We start from the raw sequence: 23,860 nt of genomic DNA, 5'->3' as shown, positions 1-23,860 counted from the left end.
GGTTGCAATCCATTGCCGGACATGAAAAAAAAAAAAAAAGACAAAAAGGAAAAAAAAAAAAAAAGAAAAAAAGAAAAGTCATCCTTCCTGTAAGGTCCTGCTTGCCCTCTGGTATTCATAGAGAACTGGTATTTCCTTTTTCCCGAGATGGGCCACAAATATTTGAAAGCAATTTTCATGCACCAAATAGTCCTTCACAGTGTTCTCTTCTGCAGGTTGACCATCCCTAGAATATTCAACCATTATTTATACGACAAATGTCATCAACTCTAATTAGAAATATAAATAGCTGTCTCTAATTAGTCACTGAATTAACTTCGCATAAATTCAGAGTTGATCGGAGCTTAGACACCAATTTATTGGCCTCATTATTTTACAGATGAGCAAACTGAGGCCCGCTGAGGAAAACTGCCTTACCCAATTTCAGAGAGAGAAAGAGAAAGAAAGGGAGAGAGGCCGAGTTGAGACCTGAAGCCTCATTGCAGGAATGCCTATCCAGGGCTCTTTTCACCTTACCTGGCCCTCCTTAGGAATAATCTTAAGACACCAGCATTTCTCAAGTCCTTTAATGTGCCTGGGAAGTTTGTTCTCTTAGGTATGTCAAAAATTCCTCTGTCAAATTATATTTACACTGTCAATGAAGTAGGGAATAGCACAGAATTGAATTTAGTAGAGGTTAAACTGTCAATGAAAAGTATCATTCAAAGGGGATTAACCCTCTTTGCTCTCTGCTGTCAGGAAATCATCTCCGTTACCCTAGAACATTAGTTCAAAATAATCGGCACACCTATAGGGACACCTAGGCCTGCCAAATTTCCATAAGGTCCATCTACCCACTGAATTTATAGGGAGATCTTCCCAACTTTGGAACTGTGAATGAGTTTGCCTGGACGTGAGACAGCCTGTGTTTCTGCTTTACCATATGCTGCTCATTTTGTAGTTTCATATCCTCTTTCCAATTTGGCCTGATTCTCTGAGGAAAAGACAAAGCAAAGACTCAGAGTAGCAAACTAGGCACTTCAGTGATTGTCCCAGTCCTCAGCAACCCTACAGTCATATGCTTCAAAGAGAACATTCCTCCCTGCCCCAACCCACAGCAATCTCCCCCTCTTCTCAACAAGGTATTGCATTTCCAGTTCTTACACTTGTGCTGGCACAGATTGTAAGCTGCCTCATGCTGCTTCCTGGTTTGCATGGGTGCTATGCTCCATGGGCACTGGAATCTTACAGGCCTGGGTTCTAGTCCTGACTCTGCAACTAGCTGGTTGTGTGGCTTTGGAAAGTTACTTAACCTCTCTGAACCTCAGTTCCCTCATTTGTTAAATGAGGAGAATTATGCCACCTATATCATAAGGTTGGGAAGATGACACAGTGCAACAGGTGTCTAATACAGTCCCTAACATTTAATAAAATTTCATAAAAAGTATCTGTTTAGTATTATCAATATTATGGACCAGACAGCAGAAGCTGAAACCTATACTTTTCTCATGCTGAACACAGCAGATGCTCCATAAATACCCCCTGATGAATTCTGGTCTAGGCTCCATTTGGCAGTAGGTTCACCATTCTAAGCATCATGTAAAAACAGTTCCTATTCCCAAGTTCCCTTTTGCCCAGATTTGTTCTTCCAATAACTATCTCAGTGTAAAGGCCCACACTTTCCTGCCACTGTTAACACCTGTTACCTTGCATCTCAGATAAAGTTCTCATCTGACAGATTCCAAGAACTAGTTGTTCAGGCGAAGAAAACTTTATGGCGATGAATCCAGCACAAACCTTATGTAACTAGGATGCCAACAAGCTGAGGGACACTGAAAAACGCCTGTCCCCCAAAAGAAACAAAGCAACAACAGAGAAAGCAGAAAGCGAGAGAATGAGATGTGCCTAGAATGCTCTTGTTTGTCAAGACCCTTAAAGCTGATGAAAATTCTTGTATTTAAAGTATTTCTAGGAGCTGGCTGGTTGGCTCAGTTGGTTAGAGTGCAGTGTTGTAACAACGAGGCCAATGGTTTGGGTCATAACAGCCAGCCTCCAAAATAACAAATAAAATATTCCTAAAGAGACCTGAATACAGTTAAACTCCATTTTTAGCTGGGAATCTGAATTAACATTTACAGTTGAATTTTAACTAAAATTACAGTAGGCGTCCCTTTAAACGAGTGTATACACAATATTGACATTGTTTACTAATAATATTTATTGACTTACAAATGATGACAGGCAAGCTTCCAACCTTTTTTTTTTTTTTTGAAACAAGACTATTAGAAATCTCTACCTGGAAGGGTCTGAAATTCCTGGCAGGTCATAAAGAGTTAAGGAATTTCCCAGCTTCTCTAAATGCAGAGAATATCCTAGTGGACTTTTGCTGAATAAAACAAACAATTCTTTCTCTTGTCCCTATTGCAGATTATTGGTTTATTCCCTGCATTTTGTGTTAAAACCCCAAAAGAAATAAAAACATCTGCTGAAATTATTCTATGTTACTGCCCCAGAAGGGTGAGAGGAGAACTCAGCAACAATGTAGTGGAGGGAATGCAGCAGTTCCTGGAACAGCAGGCGGTTCCCTGGCTTTAGCCCTGCTCCGGCATCCTCAGCAGCTTACCTTGCCCAGGTCAACCCCCCTCACTGGCTTTGGATCTCTTCAGATGTCAAATGCTTTCTATGCGCCCCTCCAAGTCTGAGATCCCATCAGGTTACCAGGAGTATGAAGATGAGCTGAAAGTTCTCATCTGACAGATTCCAAGAACTAGTTGTTCAGGCGAAGAAAACTTTATGGCGATGAATCCAGCACAAACCTTATGTAACTAGGATGCCAACAAGCTGAGGGACACTGAAAAACGCCTGTCCCCCAAAAGAAACAAAGCAACAACAGAGAAAGCAGAAAGCGAGAGAATGAGATGTGCCTAGAATGCTCTTGTTTGTCAAGACCCTTAAAGCTGATGAAAATTCTTGTATTTAAAGTATTTCTAGGAGCTGGCTGGTTGGCTCAGTTGGTTAGAGTGCAGTGTTGTAACAACGAGGCCAATGGTTTGGGTCATAACAGCCAGCCTCCAAAATAACAAATAAAATATTCCTAAAGAGACCTGAATACAGTTAAACTCCATTTTTAGCTGGGAATCTGAATTAACATTTACAGTTGAATTTTAACTAAAATTACAGTAGGCGTCCCTTTAAACGAGTGTATACACAATATTGACATTGTTTACTAATAATATTTATTGACTTACAAATGATGACAGGCAAGCTTCCAACCTTTTTTTTTTTTTTTGAAACAAGACTATTAGAAATCTCTACCTGGAAGGGTCTGAAATTCCTGGCAGGTCATAAAGAGTTAAGGAATTTCCCAGCTTCTCTAAATGCAGAGAATATCCTAGTGGACTTTTGCTGAATAAAACAAACAATTCTTTCTCTTGTCCCTATTGCAGATTATTGGTTTATTCCCTGCATTTTGTGTTAAAACCCCAAAAGAAATAAAAACATCTGCTGAAATTATTCTATGTTACTGCCCCAGAAGGGTGAGAGGAGAACTCAGCAACAATGTAGTGGAGGGAATGCAGCAGTTCCTGGAACAGCAGGCGGTTCCCTGGCTTTAGCCCTGCTCCGGCATCCTCAGCAGCTTACCTTGGCCAGGTCAACCCCCCTCACTGGCTTTGGATCTCTTCAGATGTCAAATGCTTTCTATGCGCCCCTCCAAGTCTGAGATCCCATCAGGTTACCAGGAGTATGAAGATGAGCTGGAGAGGTTGCCCAAATTTCTGGGTATAGGGCCCAGAGCAGTAGGAAGATAATGTGATAATAGGTATGAAAACCCTTGGAGAGAAAGTAAAAGCACCGAATGTCACCCACTCTCCAATTTGCTACAGCACATTTCGAAAACACGGGCGCCTGACATACTTCTGAACTCAGTGGCTTGCCCAGATGTTCCATCCCCGAACTGACAGGAAGCAGTGAAGGCCAATGCTTTTCTGGTTGGGGACCTTGGCTGGGACAGAAGGGAAGAGAGGAGTGGAGTCAGCTTCACGAGCGAGTGAAATGGCAATGAACCCTGAGGGCTGATCCTCCTCAGCCTGGCGCTGCCAAGGAGGATGAGCCGCTCAGCCAAACCTGGGCCAAGCGCTGGCTCAGACACACAGGCAAAAATAGAAAGGGGGTGGGAGAAGAAATGTGTTTACTTTTGTGATTTCCCCTCCTGGACCTCTCAACAATATTATAATCTCTCCACAAACAGGCAGTAACGGCTCAGCCCACGGCCTCACCTCCATTGACAAGCCCTCCCAAACAATGCATGAACAGACCTGAAGCCTTTCCTACCCGCATCTCCTGCTCACTCTCAGGGCGCTGGCTGGAAAGCAAGTTTATGAGGCAGCATGATGGAGCAGAAAGCGTGCTATGCTAGCCTAGGGTCCCTCACTGAGTGAGTGAACAGTGAAAATCCCTCTCTGAGCCCCTGCAAAATAAAGTGCTTGCATGAGACAGAATCTAAAAATCTGTTTAGAGTTTTAAAGTTTATGACAACAGCAATCAACCAGGGGCTATTTCTCTCTTCAAAGGGTATCTGGCAACATCCACAGGCATTTTGGGTAGTCATCCCTTGGGGGTGCTAGTGGCATCTAATAGACAGAGAGATGCTTCTAAATATCCCACAATGCATGGGGACAGCCTCCACAGCAAAGAGTTACCTGGTCCAAAATGTTAACAGAGCTGAGACTGAGAAACCTTGGCTTATACTGAAGCGAGGAGAGAGTCAAAAGGAGAGGAAAAAAGAGACAGAAGTAAAGAAGGAGGAGGGGTTAAAATCCTCTTTCTAGGTCATGAGGTATTCATCAGTTATGTGTTTTCCAGCTCTTCTCCCTGTGACCAATGCCCTTTTATTTTCCCTGGGAATAATGGGGCCATGTTTGAGTAGAGTAGCTTTTTCACAAGAACATCTTCCCTATGCTTAAAATACCAAGCCCTAATGCAGTACAAAGAGCTCCACTATAAGACATGGCAAAGATATAAATATAAGCAGTTATTAAACAAGTAGAACTGGAAGGTGGGTGGTGGGGGCACATGGAGGGACAAAACATATACTCCATTTCTATGAGTCAGGGCTTACTAGCCGAGCTACGCTGAGAGCAGGCAGAACTGACTTGGGGCACAAGTGTTAGGAGAGATACAGGTTTGCAGCAGCAGATTCAAAGGGAAATGAAAGGGTTAAGCAATCAGTGCATGCCATTCTTGAATCATTCTGTATTAAGTCACTGGGCAGTTATTACAAATAGTTACCTGCGGTTTCCAGTGGGGGAGGCAAGGACACTCCAGTCAAGGGGTTTTGGAGAGACAGGTGCAATGAAGTCGTGGTCAAACAATTTATTTACTGTAAACTTTAGACTTTGCTCAGGAAAACAACTGAAGCTGCCCCTCAAATCCCTGCCTACAACACCCCATTTGAGCCAATAAGAAGAGCGGGGGAGAGTCCTTGTTCACAGCTGAAAGGTCCGAGATAGTTAAGTTCCTTAAGTCCGAAGGTGCAGGAAGGAAAATCTCCTTCAGATACAAACTACCAGCAGCAATATATTACACCTAATACTTGACTAATGAGGTAGATACACAAAAAAGTCATCAAAACATAGCAGACCCAGGTCCTCTAGGACAAAAGCCCTTCGGACATATACTCACAAGTTCCATGCAAAGAGGAACTGAACTGTACAAAAACAAATAATCACTCAAATAGGTTTTCTCTTTTTTTACAGCTTAAAAAAATAATTTAAAAAAAAATGGCAGAAGGATACCCCTCCTCCTGCATATCTCTATACAATTTTATTCTGAATTTATTACACTCAAGTTAAATAGTCTGTTTAGTGTTCTGTTGGGGTGGGGGGATCTTAAAAAGTAGAAAAACTGCATTACAGCAGTGAGTCATTTGTACTACAGTTCCTCCCTTGTGAATCAATGCTATCGTTAGGCACAGTACCTTGACAGTTCACAAAGTCTTCCATGCCTGGGGGGTCCTCACACATCAGTTTGCTTTCTTTCTCCTGCTCCAGTTGATATCCACTCTGCTCCCCAGTGTGGTCACTTTTTCCATTGCTGTTGTTAGAGTATCCATTCCCATAGGCCTTCAAAGAAGACCGGCGCAGGCACAGAAGCTCCTGGAAGGCAATCCTGAAATCTGGGCTCCGACAGTAGATAAGGGGATTGAAACCAGAATTGACATAGCCCACCCAGTTTAGGAAGATGTAAACTTCCTTAGGGATGAGGTTATCCTTGATCACATGCACAATATTGACGATGAAGAAGGGCAGCCAGCAGAGGGTGAAAGTGCCCATGATGATGCCTAATGTCTTGATGGCTTTGTGTTCCTTCAAACAGAACTTGGAGGCCCTGCGAAGTCCATGCCCATGCCCGCTCCGCCCATCCTGCTCCACCTGGCTGAGATTTGGGGCATGGAAGCGGCCCTCAGATTTGTCAATCTTCTGGAGCTGCCTTTTGGCCACCAGGAAGACCCTGGAGTAGACGAAGACCATGACCACCAGGGGCAAGTAGAAGGACACGATGGAGGAAGCAATAGCATAGGGTTGGTTCGTGAAGAAGTCACAGCAGGTCTCCTTGGCATAGCACTTGATGGCTTCCGGGTGGGTGGCCCGGTACCAGTGCATCTGGATGGGCAAGAAGGAAGTAAGGCCTGACACTATCCACACCATCAAAATGACAACCCGGGCCTTATTCTTGGTCAGCAGCCTCTGGTACTTGAAGGGTGACGTGATGGCCAAGTAGCGATCCACTGCGATCACGCACAGGGTCTCAATGCTGGCCGTGACGCACAACACATCAATGGAAGTCCAAAACTCGCACCAGAAGTTGCCAAAAGTCCACATTTTCATGAGGATGTGGCTGGCTCCAAAGGGCACCACCGCCAGGCCCATGACCAGGTCAGCACAGGCCAGCGAAGTGATGAAGTAGTTGGTGACCGTCTGCAGACGCTCGAACTTGGCGATGGCTGTGATGACCAGCACGTTACCGAACACGATGGCCAGGACAATGAGAGACATGAAGATGCCCATGCCCACCACCCACGCCTCGTCCCGTTCCTGCGTGCCGTCGTGGTCCGGAGCGTGGCTCCCGTTGGGCGCCAGGAAGAAGACGCTGCTGTTGCCGGGTTGCCCCATGGCCCGCAGGCTGGCAGGTGAGCGCACCGGCTGCCGCAGGCGCCTCAGCGGGCGGACCTCCGGCGGGGCGCCGCGGGCCGCGAGCGGACGCCTGGAAGCCTCATTCACCGGCCGGTGGGGGGGTGTGGTGGGTGCGGCGGGCGCGCGTCCTGCACACTCAGCCTGGGGGGTGCTCTGGGCTCGCCGTGTCCGCCAGCTCCAGCCTGCGCTCTGGAGAAGCCGCCTCGGAGTGCCGGCTGCCCGTTATGTGCACAGGACTTTAGGGGCACTGCCCTCCCCGTGACGTGCGGGAACTTTCGGCCAATGGCGCGCCCGCAGCCCCGAAGGGGCGAGGCACACTGCCCTCCCCTCACCCGCCCCCTCTTGGGGCTGGCCCGGGCGAGGCCCAGCTGCTCCCCGGAGAGGCGGGCCACCACTCCCTCCCAGCTACCCGGGCTGCCCCCAGAGGGCTAAAGCCGAGGCTGGCGTGCTTACCAGCCAACCCGGGAGCTGTGGGCCCTTCTGTGGCTGCTACCTGTTTGCCTTGGGCGCCTGTGTGGCCTGAGGTCTCAGGGCAGAGGGCAGCACACGGGCACTCCCTCACATTAGGAAACAGAGACAAGAGAGTGCCCAATGAGACACGCACATACAGGCACAAATGCACCCCGACAGACATGCTCAGACTTATACGCAGCCACAGCCACAGCCACTGAGACACACCCGCCCAGCGCACCGACATGCACGCGCGCGCTCACACAGAAGCCAGAAGCCGACAGGCACAAAGTCACCCCCGTCCGACAAAGAGACGCGCCTAGAAACAAAAGCACAGACACCCAGAAGCACAAAGGCATGGACGCACACACAAACACTCAGTTGGGGCATTCAGGGCGACACAGACACGGATGTTCCCATCCAGGTACTCACAAATCCCCCTCACCCAAGCACTCACAAATGACACTCCCTCTTTCCTCCCCCAAAAGACACCTGGTATATTCCCTTTCAAACATTTGGCAAGACCACAGGAGGTGACTTAAACAGCTGCCAATTTCCTCAGCACACTGGCTGTCGACTGCTTTTGGTGTCCTCTGGGAATTTGCAGGCATTACCCTCTGAATTTCATTTGGAGCTGGGGTATGCGTGCATGTATTTTGGGATGGAGAGAGAAGGTTGTATGCTTTTCTTTCTAATTCTTGGGAGTGTGGCATCACTCGCGTGTTATCTGGAAATGCACTGAAAATGGGATAATCTCTCAAACACAATTTCTTTGGTAACCTCATTGCAATAACAACCAAAAATCCTTTCATCTGCTGGATAGTTTATCCATTGGGTTGAGCCGTATGAAATTGCCGCAGTTTGGCCACCTCTAACCTACAAAAATGGCAACTTCATCTGGTTCAGAGTATTAAGAATATGTTAATATTAAAAATATTTTGAAACTGCAGAAAGCACAAGATAATTCTTCCTTTAACAATAAAAAAAGTTAGACCAAGCCTTAGAACTAAGTCCTTTGTCCATGAAATACTATCTTTTGCATCATATGACTACTGCTAAAAAGAAATTAATATTCAGGGTTTAATTTCATATGAAATAGTGGTGTCTTTGAAAAACTGAAAGTATTTCATGCAGTGTAACCAAACATACTTTGCAGATTACATAACAACATAACAATGGCTAACATTTATGGAACATTCTGCTATGTGCTTTTCATGCATTAGTCCATTTCATCCTTCTCACAGACCCATAGAGTAGGGGGAACTATTTTTAGCTTAATTCACACAGGGGGCTCAAAGAAGAAAATAGCTTAGCCAAGGGCAATGGCCAGGCAGTGCCAGAACTTGGACTTGGACCCAGGTTTGTCTGACTTTAAGACCCAGCTTTTAATCTTTTCAATGTACTGTATCATTACCTGCAGAAAGGAGTAAGGGATAGAGAAGACACATTACAACTGGAATTGAAGTACCCAGGTTCCAGACTTACCTGACTTGGAATTTTCTATTTCACTTTCCTTAGGCAAATCAGAAAGAGGTATCTTAATTTCCTCCATCTCTGAAGGGAGAATAATAAAGTCACTTTCATTGGGGTGAGTGAGAATCAATGATGTAAATGTGGAAGTGTTTTTGCACATATAAATGTCACACAAATATGGATTGTAAGTGAAGTTTATATAAATCACTCAGTAGTTTAGAACATATTATTAGTCTTCTCTACCGTGAGAATCAATGATGTAAATGTGGAAGTGTTTTTGCACATATAAATGTCACACAAATATGGGTTGTAAGTGAAGTTTATATAAATCACTCAGTAGTTTAGAACATATTATTAGTCTTCTCTACGAGAACAATAAAATACTTAGGACAAAAGTAAGTTGGGCGTATACTCTAGAAGTAAAGCTCAGAAACAAAATTTAACCTACATGCCCTGTAACTTCCTTCAGTAGCAGTAGCTTGCCCTTTTGCAAGACAGATGCCTTAAAAAACACAATATTTTCCATGCAAGCCACAAGTATTAATTAAGGATCTATTATGTTCACATAGTTTTCAAAATATACCCACCTCATATTTATGTTTTCCAAAATTGGCTCTGGTATGATACATTTTAGGAAGAGGCAGTGTTTGTTATGCAACAACGTTTCTTTAAATACACATTTACCCTGAATTGTGGAACTAACCCATTTAAAACCCCCTTCCTGTTTGTGAAACTATGGAATAAATAAGCATATTGTTTAACCTTCCCATAACAAAAAAAGAACAAAGAAAATCCTTTTAGGACAAACATTAATTTAATTAATCATTTATTTAGATATACGTATTAGTCACTTAAAAGTTTAAGTGAATATTTTGGGAAACAACATTTTAAAAAAAACTCACAAACACTAAATCAAGAAGGGAAACTGCTTATGCCAACTAGAAAGTTCCAGGCCTTTGCCCCCATGCCTTGATAAATGGACAAGCGCTCTCTCTCTACTGCATCACCAAGCTGGTAGGAATTTCAAGATGTTGTCTTTTTCACCAAGACTCTTTTCTCCTGACCTCCTTTTAGAATTCTAGGATTAGAGAAAGTTAAAATGGGAAAGAGTTGAGTACATCATTGAATTTATTCCCCTCAGTTTGCAAATGAGGAAACTGAAGTGAGGAAATGAGAGGTGTCCAGCGCCAGGTGGGAGGGAAAATTAGGAGTTCAGGTCTGCCTTATGGCCTTGCAAATTTTCACTGCCCAACAGTGTTGTTGCGTTTCCAAGCAGGAGACTTTGACTAGCACTGCTTCCTGTGCTCGTGGCCTTAGAGTTAATGCTTCAGTTGAACTAGAAACTTCTTAATAAAATAAATGTACCTTTATCTGATGTAAGAAAAAGCAGGCTGTTTTATGGTGATCGATAGCATCTAATTAAATATTTTGTCAATCCCTTAAGACCCTGATTTATCATTTCCTGCCTGCCAAATGGGGAAACACGCGCACTCACACACACACACACACACACACACCCACAAACATATTTTGATTTACCTGATGAATGTTGGAATAGAGTAAACTTTTGTGGTGCCAGAGAATGCTGTCCCACTGACAGCTGGATGGCTTAGGAAAATCTTATCCTGTGTCTTAGCTTAGAAAAGAGTCCTTCCATCTTTATGATACTTGAGCAGAGAAACATCCTTAGATTTCTTTCTAAATGATGGTTCATAATGTCTGTCTTTAATATCTCTGTACAGCATTATCTCATTAAATTTAGATGAAATGAAATTGAATGCATGTAAAGTGCTTATCATGCTGTCTTAGAAAAGAGATAGCTGTTACTGTTTTCTTATTTTTGAATGAAAATGTGTATATGGAATGCATGCTGTTCCTATCAGATTATAGTCTGAAAGGACCCTTTGAGCATGGATAATGGGTAATTTATTTTTTATGTGAATTGCCATGAAAAATAATAAAAAAAGGAACAAAACTTGGTTCCTTAGAAGAATGATTCTGAAGATTACCATTATCATTGAGTTATTTAACTAGATGGGATGTCAGTGGTAATTTATTTTTTATGTGAATTGCCATGAAAAATAATAAAAAAAGGAACAAAACTTGGTTCCTGAGAAGAATGATTCTGAAGACTACCATTATCATTGAGTTATTTAACTAGATGGGATGTCAGTGGTTTTTGAATGAAGCTTCAACAGTCTAGTCAGCTCCTTACACAATCCATCTCTAGTGAGGGCAAGCTCACCAGCCCCTCTCATAGGTGTATTTCTCTGACTGTCCAGATAGTGAACTGAAATCTATTTCCTTACGACTTCTACCCATGGTTCTTAAGTCTGCCCCCTTGAGGCTACTCAAAACAAGTCTTCTCTCTCCTCCCTAAGACTATACTTGAGCTTTTGGGAGAACCCCTTAAAGTTCTCCTGAGCCTTCTGCACTTCAGTTTAAATTTTCCTTGTACCCTTGGGTCTAGAGTCCCCTTTACCATTATGGAAGTTCTCTTTTATTCATGCTTGGGTTTCTTGATGTCTAAACTTAACTTCAATATCTGGAAAGATCCTAGAACAAGTTGTCAAACAATCCATTTGCAATCACCTTGGCAACCATAAAGTAGAGCAGAGCAACCAGCAAAGCTTTCCAAATAGCTGATTATACCAGATGAATTTAATTTCCTGCTATGCTAGAGTTTTATGAGAGACATGCTAATAAATTCTCTACATCTCAGGGGCACCGAACAAAGAGAGATGGCATTAAATTAAAGCAGGGGAGACTTCAGTTGGCCATACAAAGAACTCCTTGGTCTGAAGAGAATCAATCAGTCAGAGGAGCTACACTCTAGCAGCTTTTGCCAATTGGGATTTTGCAAGAGTTATTTGAGTGATTATTATTCCTAATTGTCTTAAGGATGATATATAGTTATGACTCTTCTAGGGACATAAGAGAGAAATTAAGTCACTACACGAAATATAATGAATGTCTTAGAGCACAGTGCTTAATTCTGTTGCTGCATCTAAGAGGGATTGCTTGAACAATCCCTATTGGTACAGAAATGAACAGTGTGAGATGATGAATGTATGTGATGTGATGTCTGCATGTGATGGAAGCAGTTTGGTGCAGAAGAGAGAGCACACATGAGGGACCAGGATACCTAGGTTCTAGTCCTTAAATAAGTCACCTTTTTTCTTTGAACCTCAATCTTCATCTGTCAAATGATAGGTTGGGCTTGGTGACATCCGAGGGCCTTTCTATCCTAAACTAAATAAGCCCATAATGGGAAGGAAGCACCTTGAGGGCCATTGAGGATGTCAGTTTCTGACTCTGAAGAGCTGCTGTAAGGTTGGCAAGCAAAAATTGCCAGTGTCTTACAAAACAACTTGATCATGGTTTTTTTCCTCATATTTCAGCTATTCACATTTCACCATCATGATCTGATATTCTGAGTAGCAGGTGTACTATGATTTTCTAAATTAATGACTCACTTTTAAAACTCAAATACATTTATTTTTAAAGAAAATGTTATACTACTGCTATTACCACATGTGGAACATTGATGTCATTTGCCGTAAATAGAAAGAAACCATGAAAACAAAAAAATGTTAGCAAATTTAAGCTAGACTTTGTTGCCTGCCAAAGTTATGAGCCTGAGGCCTCCTCTCTTTTTATTGAAAGGAAAGAATAGCAAATGCTAGAGAGATATTAATGGCATTATAGTACCAAATGGGACTTTCTCCATCTATTTTAAAACATTGAAAGAGAATTGAGAAGGGAATAATTCCTAAGTAGTACACTGTTATTTAATGTACTAAATTATTTAAAATAATCTCTTATTATACTTAAGTATCTCAGCCCTGCACTTGTGCTAATGCGACACCCTGCTGTGATAGAAAGAGCATGAACTTTGGAGCCAGGTGGATCTGAGCTCCAGTTTCGACTCTGCCCTTCATCAGCTGTAGGCTTCAGGCAATATGCTTTAGCCTCTGGGCTTCAGAGTGCTCATACATAAAATGAAGAAAAATGGATGATTTTTGAGGAAATACCAAGAATGAATGAAACATCAGGTTTAGAAAGGAAGGAAAAGAACCAAGAGACATGACAACAGAACAAATCAGCGTAACTTGGATAGGCTGGGAGCTGTGGGGGAGAAGTCAAAGGCATGGGCTATTACCAAACAGGGTACGAGGACGGTGGTGATCTGAGCGTGGCCATAGGACAGGAATGGGTGATGAATTCAGATATGACTATATCAAATTTGAGGTCTTGGTTGGACATCAAAATGGAAGCTAAAAATATCCTAATGGTAAGGAGATAAATAGATTTGGAGTGATGTGTCTGTGGGTGGTCATCATTACGGTGAAAGCATTCCCTGAGTAGCAGTATTCTCAGAGGATGCTTTGGATGGTTAAATGAAATAATGCGTTTAAGGAACTTGGCACAGTGTTTCAAAAAAAAGTGTTTATCATTGTTGTCATCCTCCTCCTCATCATCTTGGATTTTCAAGGACAGCTTCAATTTCAGGAAATCATAATGTCTTTTCTAAAAGCAGTCTTTTAAATGAACAAATACATTTTCCAACAAGGAAAAAAATCCTTTGTATACATCAAATTGCTAACAGTGTTAACCTTTGAAGTGGATTTGGGGCATGTCTTAGGTTATATTCCCTAGTAGCTGCCTCTGAGATGAGGATTTGTGTGCAAGTGGTTGAGGAAGGAAAGGCTCCCAAGAGAAATCAATCAGGGAGTAGGAGAAGCAGGGCAAAGCCCCGGCATAGCCTGACCTAAGAGCAGCTCTGGAGCCAACTGCTCCTCCAATTCTTGGCTGTAAAACCCTGAACAAGTTCCTTAATCTTCCTGTGTCTCACTTTCCTTATCTGTTAATTGGGGCTGCTGATACTATCTCACAACCTCATGGGGTTGCTATGAGGATCCAATGAGTTAACATCTATAAAGTGGTTAGAACTGGCCTGGCACATAGTTCTCAGTGCTCAAGTAATTATTGATATTAAACCTAGGGGAGATGTGCAAGGGTCTCTTAGCCATGGCACTCAGGAAACCTCCCACAAGGAAGAGATTGTTTGTGCAACTTTTTGGCCTGAAGAACCGCTAAGTGCAAACTTCCCCATGCTGCAGCATAAGAAAAGGAAGTGCCCAGTGTCTTGTGGGCCCTTGAGGAAAGAAGTGACATGGTTGTGGGGATCAAGCAGTATCTGCTGGGGAAGGGGAGGCCAAGAAGCAGGGCTGAAGGGGAAACAATAGAAGATGAAACTGACAATGGCTGAAGAAGGACAAAGGAAAAGAAGAGCATTTAGTCTGCTCAGAAAAGGAAACAGGGAGGCCTCTCTCCAAAGCAGTGCCTTCTGCTGGGGGGCACAGAGGCAAAGATCTCACTGGGTCAAGGAGAGGAGGTCAAGGTGCCCCAGCTAAGTAATCACTGTAGGGTGGTGGAAGGTGCCCTGGGCATGGAGGAAGGAGAGTCCTGTCCTGACCCTCCCACCTCCTGTGTGACTGCCCTGTCCCTGCCACCAGACCCCAATTTCCTCATATGTAAAGTGATAAAATTGAATCAAGTGATCTTTAAGAGCAGTGCCTGGCACATTGTAGTCAGTTGTTGGTAGTTAAGTGATCTGAAAGACAATGAGTATAGCTTTTGTTCATTATGCGTGTATTATATATCAGGAGCTGGGCCTGGCACCTCACATGCATTCTCTCTTCTTTTATTTTTATTTCTGTACAATCTTATGAGATTATCCCCATTTTACAGATGAGAAAAACTAGGTATAAAGAGATTAAGCAGCCTGTCCCAGGTATGCGTGTATTATATATCAGGAGCTGGGCCTGGCACCTCACATGCATTCTCTCTTCTTTTATTCTTATTTCTGTACAATCTTATGAGATTATCCCCATTTTACAGATGAGAAAAACTAGGTATAAAGAGATTAAGCAGCCTGTCCCAGGTTACAGTGTAGGTAATTGGAGGAGAAGGGCTTCAGACTTAGATGCATCTGAACAAAAACCTCACTCTGAGCCACTAACACAGGATTCAGATGCAACAATCCAGGCTCAATATGAGGGCTGCGTGTTCAGGCTGCTGAGGAGGAGGTGCCCTGGTTGTCAGGGTCTTGCAGCTGAGTTTTACCAGACTACTGGAACAAAGAGATGGCAGCTTCCAATCACGTACAGGAAAAAGGCCAAATGACCAAGATTTTGGGCAGAGCACCCTGGTCATGATTTCTAAAAAAAGAGGGAGGATATTAGAGCTTGTAAGTCATTGGCCATGATCCTTTTGGCTTTGCCCATGCCCTTTCCTCTACTCACAGCACTCTCCGCAGTTCGCCTCCTTTCCTTCTGCCCTCATCTCCTGCACTGATCCCACCCTCAATATACCCACACACATGCACATACAGTCACACACATGCACACACACTCACACATATGCACATACACCCACATGCATGCACATGACACACACATGCATACACCACACACATGCACATGCACACACACATATGCATGAGAGTGTGCACTCACCCTTGGTCAGCCTCCTCCAGGAAGACTTGTTGAGTGTAAGGCTGGGTTAGTTGCCTCCTGTATATGCTTTTATATCGCTCCATACACTGGCCTCACAGTAGCACTTATCCTATATTATTATTACTCCCCAATTTGCTTGTTAACACAACTTTATTCACCTTTATATCTCCCCAACACACCAAGGCAAATACCACACATGCATGGGCATGCAAACATATACACACACACACACACAGAGTAACCTAGATGTTCTTAAGGTACTATGTGAAAGGCTAAGGGATATAAAGAAATGAACAAGGAGGCAAAGTCCTTGTCTTTATGAAACTCACAGGCTGGTAGTGGGGATTAGTCCATAAACTTGACTTCTGTGTAATGTAATAAATACTATGATAGAACTAGGGACTTAATTTTATGGGTGACAGAGAACTAATTTAGTACCCCGCCTCCCCACATAAACACTGGGGAGGAGGCATGGGGAAGGCTTCCAAGAAGAGCAGGTGAACATCAGATAACAAGGAGTCTTCAGCCAAGAGACTAGTGGGATTTTTAAAAAGAAAACATGTTGGCATGTCTATTTGGAGAGTAATTTGGCTGAATTTCTTAAAATGTGAAGTGTATGAATATATATCCTTTTACCTAGAAATTCCATTGCTAGAAACTTGTTCCTTAAATGTCAGGTGTGTATGTAAAGATATTGTTTCAATTTTGTTTGTAATAAAGAAAAATTTATAAAAAACTATTTGTTCAGAAGGAGAAGATGGCTAAATAAATTAGAAGAAACCCATATATTATGATGTGTAGTTATTAAAAAGAATGAAGTAGATCTAAAAGCACTGACTCAGGAAGTTGTTCTCACTTTATCATTAAGGTAAAAAAGCAAATTGTGTACTGGATTGTATAAAATGATTCCATTTTTGTTATGTTAAAAAAACCCCAAAACATTTATACTGGAGTTTTGGGGCACCATTAAGCCACTACTTCCAGGTCCTGCTGTAAGCTCTAGGGGGCATAGTTAGCAGTTCAACGTGGCGGCAAGGTGGAGGGGGTGCATCTGGTGAGGGTCTCCTTGCTGGTGGGGACTCTGCAGAGCCCCAAGTTGGCAAGAGTGTGTTTATGTGCTAGCTCAGGTCTCATCCTTTTCTTTCTTTTTTTTTTTTTTCCTTTTTGTCTTTTTTCATGTCCGGCAATGGATCGCAACCCTCAGTGTCGCGCCTGTACCGGACCGGGACTGGCAACGGGATCGCAACCCTCAGTGTTGCACCCACACCTCACTCAGCCAGTGAGCGGGAACTGGTCTGTATGTGGGATCCGAACCCTCGGCGGGAGCGCCGCCATGCTCCCAAGCGGCACACTATAGCAGTGCGCCACCGGGCCGGCCCCCTCATCCTTTTCTTAGAAAGCCTCCAGCTCCACTCACATGATATCCCATTAATGTATTAATCCATGATTAGATTAATCCATTCATAAGGGCATATCCCTCATGATCCAGCTGCCTCCAAAAGGCCCCACTCCTCAACACTGCCACATTGGGGTTAAGCTTCAACATGAGTTTCGGAGTGGACATTGAAACCATAGCACAATCGGGGCCGGCCCGGTGGCGCACTGCTACAGTGCGCTGCTTGGGAGCGCGGTGGCGCTCCCGCCAAGGGTTCGGATCCCACATACAGACCAGTTCCCGCTCACTGGCTGAGTGAGGTGTGGGAGCAACACCGAGGGTTGCGATCCCGTTGCCGGTCCCGGTCCGGTACAGGCGCGACACTGAGGGTTGTGATCCGTTGCCAGACACGAAAAAAGACAAAAAGGAAAAAAAAAAAAAAAAAGAAACCATAGCACATGGTAATGATAAGAGGGATAATTATGATATGACAGGATGGGAAAAAGTCTGCAAAAGAGGAATGAAAAAGGGATCTCACTGCTACAGTGCGCCGCTTGGGAGCGCGGTGGCGCTCCCGCCGAGGGTTCGGATCCCACATACAGACCAGTTCCCGCTCACTGGCTGAGTGAGGTGTGGGAGCAACACCGAGGGTTGCGATCCCGTTGCCGGTCCCGGTCCGGTACAGGCGCGACACTGAGGGTTGTGATCCGTTGCCAGACACGAAAAAAGACAAAAAGGAAAAAAAAAAAAAAAAAGAAACCATAGCACATGGTAATGATAAGAGGGATAATTATGATATGACAGGATGGGAAAAAGTCTGCAAAAGAGGAATGAAAAAGGGATCTGCACTCAACAGAAGGCTGGTGTTGTTGGTTTTGTCAGTGAGGATAAAGAGACATCATAAAAAGTTTCATCATGTTGGTGGCTGAGATTTTGGAAGGAGGGAATGCCAGGGAAAAGAAACAGCATGAACCTATGCAGAAAAGTGGGAAACTTTGAACTATGCCTGAGAAACAGCAAGCATTGCAGGACAGCTAGGACAGCCGGTACGTGAGGAAGGGAATAGTAAGATGTGAGCTGGGCTATATATTTTGAAAGCCCCTGAATGCTGAGATGAGAAGCTGAGGCCTAACAGAAATCAAAAAGGAGGTGGAACAGGCCATGAAAAGCTTTAGTCTGGAGAAATGCCAACAGTGAGATAAATGAGGCTATTTCACAGGGATGTGCTCAGCAGCCCTGTGCCAAGTGAGCAGATGAGGAAAGAAACGACTTTGGCAAGGAGACTGACATGGTGCTGCTCCTGTGAGTCTGTCTGTGTGCCAGCTCTTTGTTTCCTCATTTGTAAAGCAGACTTTTACTACTCTCCTCCCTGCTCCCAGGCTGGTGGTGAGAATCAAAGGAACAAATACGTGTGCGACTTTGGGGCTGACCGCCCGAGAAGGGCTGCATTCCTATAGGGGGCTATGATTACCATTGCAAGAAAATACAGGACAGACCTCAGGCAAGTGGAGCATTCAGGCTGACACAAGGGGAAGGCTGCGTGAGAAGCTGTGGGAGCATACGGAGTAGTCATTTGAGCAATGAGGGATGAAAAGAAGTGAGTGGATCAACATGCAAAATCCAGAAACATCAAGAAACCCTTTTCTATCTACCACACTGGTAACATTTAATGCCTTGCACAAACTCGGGGTTGGAACCAGACACTGGTAGACCTTGTTAGTTTCTATCAAATTTAAAATGCACACACCCTTTAACTCAGCAATTCTACTGCTAGGAATTTTTCTTACAGATGTCTGCACACAGATACTTAAAGGATATATATATATATAAAGGATGCTTATGGCAGTACTGTTTGACATAATAATAATAATAATAACAACAATAATAATAAAACCTGGGAATAACCTAAATATTTGTCAAAGGAGAATGGCTAAAAATATTAAAGTATTGACATACTATTGATTATTGTGCAAATACAGATGTTTGTAGCAGCTTTATTCATAATTGCCAAAACTTGGATGCAACCAAGATACCCTCCAGGAGGTGAAGAGATAAACTTTTGTACATCCAGACAATGGAATTCTATCCAGTGCTAAAAAGAAATCAGCTATCAAGCTATGAAAAGACATGGAGAGCCTTAAAATGAATATTACGAAGTGAAAGAAGCCAATCTGAAGAGGCTACATGCTGTATGATTCCAACATATGACATTCTTGAAAAGGCAAAACTATGAGAAATTACAAAGATCAGTGGTTGCCAGGAGTTAGGGGGACTGACTAAGGGATGTATAAGTGGCACACAGAGGGGCAGGGAAACTATTCTGTAGGATACCTTAATGGTAGATACACATCGTCATACATTTGTTAAAACCCTGGCTATGAAAAGACATGGAGAGCCTTAAAATGAATATTACGAAGTGAAAGAAGCCAATCTGAAAAGGCCACATGCTGTATGATTCCAACATATGACATTCTTGAAAAGGCAAAACTATGAAAAATTACAAAGATCAGTGGTTGCCAGGAGTTAGGGGGACTGACTAAGGGATGTATAAGTGGCACACAGAGGGGCAGGGAGACTATTCTGTAGGATACCTTAATGGTAGATACACATCGTCATACATTTGTTAAAACCCTGAGAATGTACAATACCAAAAATGAACCCTGATGTAAACTATGGAGTTTGGGCGATAACAATGTGTCAATGTAAGTTCATCGATAGTAACAAATGTACCTTTCCGGTGGGAGGGGATGTGCTACAGATAACAGCAAAGAAGTAAAAGTAGAAATTATTAGAATTTTTAGTAACCCCTTTGGAGGGTGAAAAAGGAAGGATGTGAGAAGAAACCAGGAAATGAAAATAAAGATGGCAAAAACTTGAATAAATGCGGAACCTAATAGAGAAAAGACTGCGCTTGCTAAAGCAGTTTCTGGTGCCCATTTTCTGTCCTGGGTGTATGTCTCTGCGAATGTCTGTTGAAGTGGTCCTTTCTGACAGGCCAGTGGATTAACAAGGCTACAAGTCATTCTGTCTCTGAGATGGAATGTCCTTAAAGATTACCTGGTTCAGAGGATTCCCACTGCAGCAGAGGGGCCTCAGAGGCAGCCACAGACAACAAGGCGGGTGTGGGAGGCCTTTGGGGGTCCCCACCCCAGCTAGTGCTCCTCCACTTCTAGCTGTTTTCTACAAGTATATCCTGCTTCTGCATAAAATTGTATTTGTGCACATCTTCCTTCTCTAAAAAATGCCCACTGATATTCCAGCCCTTTCTCAGTAGAAATGGGGAAACAGATCTGCAGTGAAGAAGGAATTTGACAACTATCATAGGGAGACTGGGAGGGATGGGTCTAGAACCCAGGGCTTCTGACTCTCAATCTCTTTTACGGCTTTTTATTCTTACATTTTAGTTGAGACAGAACAGAAGAGGAAAAGGCCTGGAGGCAAGTTTAAATTTCCGAGACTTAAGTGGAAAAGAGAATGTTACCAGGAAAAAAATATTAGATTCACAAAAATCAATAAGGAGAAAAGAATACCAGTAACTAGAATAGACAAAAATACTCAAATACTTTCATGGTGAGTTGAACCATAAAATGGATATTTAAAGAATTAAATGGCAGGGACTTAAACACGTTTGCTAATGCAACCAGAAAATATGATGATTTGATACCTACTCTGGGTCAATCCTTTATAAGGCACTGTCGATACAGTGATGGTTATGTCAGACTCAATTCCTGTCCTCAGTGGTATCAAGTCTAATGTATGATTTGGCAGTTTGCACAAAACAGGAGCATGGATTCATTTATACACACACTCATTCAATGCACTCTCATGAGATACCAGTTATCTGAAAAGTGCAGCAAAGGCTCATGTGTGCTGTCTTGCATGAGAAGATGTTGGTCTCCGCCTCTGTAAAGTTCAGAGTAAAAAGGGAAACCAGCTGCTCAAGGAAGCCTGTGGAAGGGTAGAGACCTGAGGCGCTGTTTATTGGTTACTGCAAAGTGGAGGAGAAGCTGGGTAAACAGATCAGCCAGGGGAGCTAAGTGGAGCGTTGCTAAGAGGAAAGGGAAAGAGGAAGAGCAGAGGCTCCTGCCCTTGCAGGGGCTGACACGCCTATGGGCTAAGTGGCTGAAATAGCTGGTCAGTGACCAGCAAGCCCAGAGGGTGCAGCAGAGGCCCTCACCACCCCAGCATCCTAGAGCCAAGCTGCCATGCCAGATAAGGAGCCCAACCCTCCTGCACAGATGAGGAAGCTGAGGCCCAAAGGGGATAGGGCTTACCAATGTTGTACTGCAAGCTGGAGGCAGTGGTGGGATCAGAATTCAGGACTGTCAGCCTGGGACTTTCTATTGCTCCACTCTACGCAGCAAAAGGAACATCACAGTAGTTAAATGCAGGATGTTTCGGATCAGATAGACCTGGGTTTATATCCTAGTTCTGCCACTTGCTGCTGACTTTGTGATCTTGGGCAAGTTTGTGTTTTAACCTTGATCCCTTCATCTGTAAAATGGGAATAATAATTGTAATTACTAAAATGACATACATCCAAGATAGCCATCATTAAGTCCTTCCCTCCTGCATGTACGAGCCATTGCCACATGAAAAAGTGGAGCTCATTCTTCCACTCCCTTAAATCTGGTCTGACTTTTGGCTGTTGTGACCAATGAATACAGTGGAAGTGACAGTGACAATTCCAGGGCTAGCCTTTTAGAGGACTGGCAACTTCTACCTGTCTCTCTTGAACTGCTTGCTCTGGAAGAAGACCTCCACTACTTAAGAAGCATAGTAGCCAGGGACATCCATGCTGTGGAGAAGCCCAAACAAACCATGTGGGGGAGCAGCCATGTGGAGATATCTCCTGCCCCACCCACTCCAGCCCCTAACTCTTCCAGACATTCCAGCCCAGGCCCCTGTCATGTGATTCTTCCAGCCCCAGCCTTCAGACATCTCCATACCTGGGCCACCAGCTGGCATTAAATACATGAGAAGCCCCAAGCAAAACCCACTCAGCTAAGCTCCTTCTAGAATCAAGAGAGAGAATAATGAAATAATAGTTTCTTTAAGCCACTAAGTTTTGGAGTTGTTATCTACAGCAGTAGGTAAAGGGAACACTTACCTCCTGAGACTGTTGTGTGGATTCATGAGACAGCTATTTAGAACAGGGACTGGCACATGGTGCGACTGAATAAATGGTAGCTTTTTATTTTAATAAACTAAAAATGAACAAATCTCAAACACCTTCACCATAAGCCTCTTAGTAACGTATGCATTTGCAGATTGCACAGAGCAAACCCCATCCCTCCTCCAATCCACAGCCCCACAACCCTTCCTGGCATGCTCCAGCCACGATGGCCTTCTCAGCCCTTCCTGTGAGTCACGGATTTGCACATGCTGTTCCCAATGCCTTAAAGTCTTCTTCCCCACCTCACTCTTTCTTTCTCATGTCTTAGCTCTGAGCTTAATCATCATTTCCTCTGGAGGGTTTTGTCTCTACCCTCTGGGACATGCTCTCAGAGTGCTGAGCCCCTCTCCTTCCCAGCACTTATCTCAGTTCTACACCTTTGCACTTGTCTGTAAGATCATTCCAGTCATATCTTTCCCCCAAACACTTCCTCAGGGTAGGCACAACATGGATTTTATTTGCTTTTTCTTATAGCCACCTCCCCCATCTCTAGCACCTGCTGAACTCCTGAGCATGTTGATGCTCGATAACTGCAAGCCAGCTCCCGTTTTCCTTGTGCTTTTTTTCCTTTGCATAAGCATCTCCAGTCCATACAAGGTGCAGGACTTGATTTCAGATCTGTTCCCTTCCCTTCCATTGACCCCTGGTTGAATCTGCTCAGCCCACTTTCGTTTCCCTCCCAGCCACCTTTAGGGCTCTGCCCTCAAGCCCCACAGTCAGTGACTTGTTTAGTCTTTTGCTATTTTAGGAGGAGGCATCTCCAATACCAAGCAGTTCCTCCTCTATAGCTTGTCATCAAACAAGAAACTTCCTTCCTCAAACTCAAACAATGGGTCCCCAGGTCTCTAGGCAAAACTGCAACATGGGCATCCTCTTGGGCTCTTGGCCCCTCCCTGCACCAACTCTCCAAGGCCACATCCCCTGCTCTCCTCCCAGCTTCCCTCTCCTCTGCCCCAGTTGAGGCACTGATCACCACTCACCTGCAATCCTATATTTTCACCATCTCCAGTCTCTCCCCACTCCAGTCCCTCCTTCACACCAGCTGCCTCAGGAATTTTCTGAACTACACATCTGCTCCTGTTACTTGCCTGCCTAAGACCTTTAATGAACTCTCCCCTACCACTTTTGCCTTTAGCAGTGGTTGCAAATTGGCATTCACAGGCCACATCTGGCCTACAGATGTCATTAGTTTGGCCTGCAGAGTTTACAAAATTAATTAGGCTCCAACATTTAAAAGTTGAGGACTTTCACATAAAATTCCAGATGCCCAGCTTCTCTTAAAACTATCAGCGACTCAGCCACACTGGAAATATAAAAATAACAAGTTGGGACTGACTTGGGGCTGCTCCCTTGGGGCTTATACTCCGCCGCTCCCTAAAGTCACCCAGCTTTCAGGCTAAGTGGTCAGCTGCCAAACGCCATCGCACTTTCAGTGACTCGTCCCACTGTTCCACTGCTTGTGCTGCCTTCCTGCCTTCTGCAGGCCCTCACGTTGCTGCCGCTATCTGGCTTATAACTAATTCCCAACTTCTGAGCATGTCGAGGAGTAGAAGAGGAGGAAACGAACAGAGACGTGACATTCTCACCAGTTAGTCCCTCATACTTGAGTAGCACTTACGACTCACACATTGCTTTTCTTTTATGTGTGTGGGGGCTGAAATTATGGTTATTTTTTATTTTCTTCTTTGTGTTT

At 43.9% G+C, this 23,860-nt stretch overlaps 1 protein-coding gene across 1 annotated transcript; it reads right to left on the bottom strand.

Annotated features, from left to right (window-relative positions):
- Nucleotides 1–5,327: 5,327 nt before the first annotated feature.
- ADRB2 (adrenoceptor beta 2, surface) lies at nucleotides 5,328–7,396 on the bottom strand. The gene has a single exon (XM_008587925.1). The coding sequence runs from the start codon at nucleotides 7,149–7,151 to the stop codon at nucleotides 5,889–5,891; it is 1,263 nt and encodes a 420-aa protein (XP_008586147.1). The 5' UTR covers nucleotides 7,152–7,396; the 3' UTR covers nucleotides 5,328–5,888.
- Between the last annotated feature and the right edge of the window lie 16,464 nt (nucleotides 7,397–23,860).

This window comes from Galeopterus variegatus, unplaced genomic scaffold (assembly GCF_000696425.1).
Source record: "Galeopterus variegatus unplaced genomic scaffold, G_variegatus-3.0.2 Scaffold4596, whole genome shotgun sequence".
Lineage (NCBI taxonomy): Eukaryota > Metazoa > Chordata > Mammalia > Dermoptera > Cynocephalidae > Galeopterus > Galeopterus variegatus.
The sequence above is the reverse complement of the archived record's forward strand: the minus strand, read 5'-3'. Positions and strand labels throughout refer to the sequence as shown.

Excerpts from the sequence above, each read along its gene's own strand:
- ADRB2 (XM_008587925.1), bottom strand. The coding sequence starts at position 7,151 with ATGGGGCAACCCGGCAACAGCAGCGTCTTCTTCCTGGCGCCCAACGGG.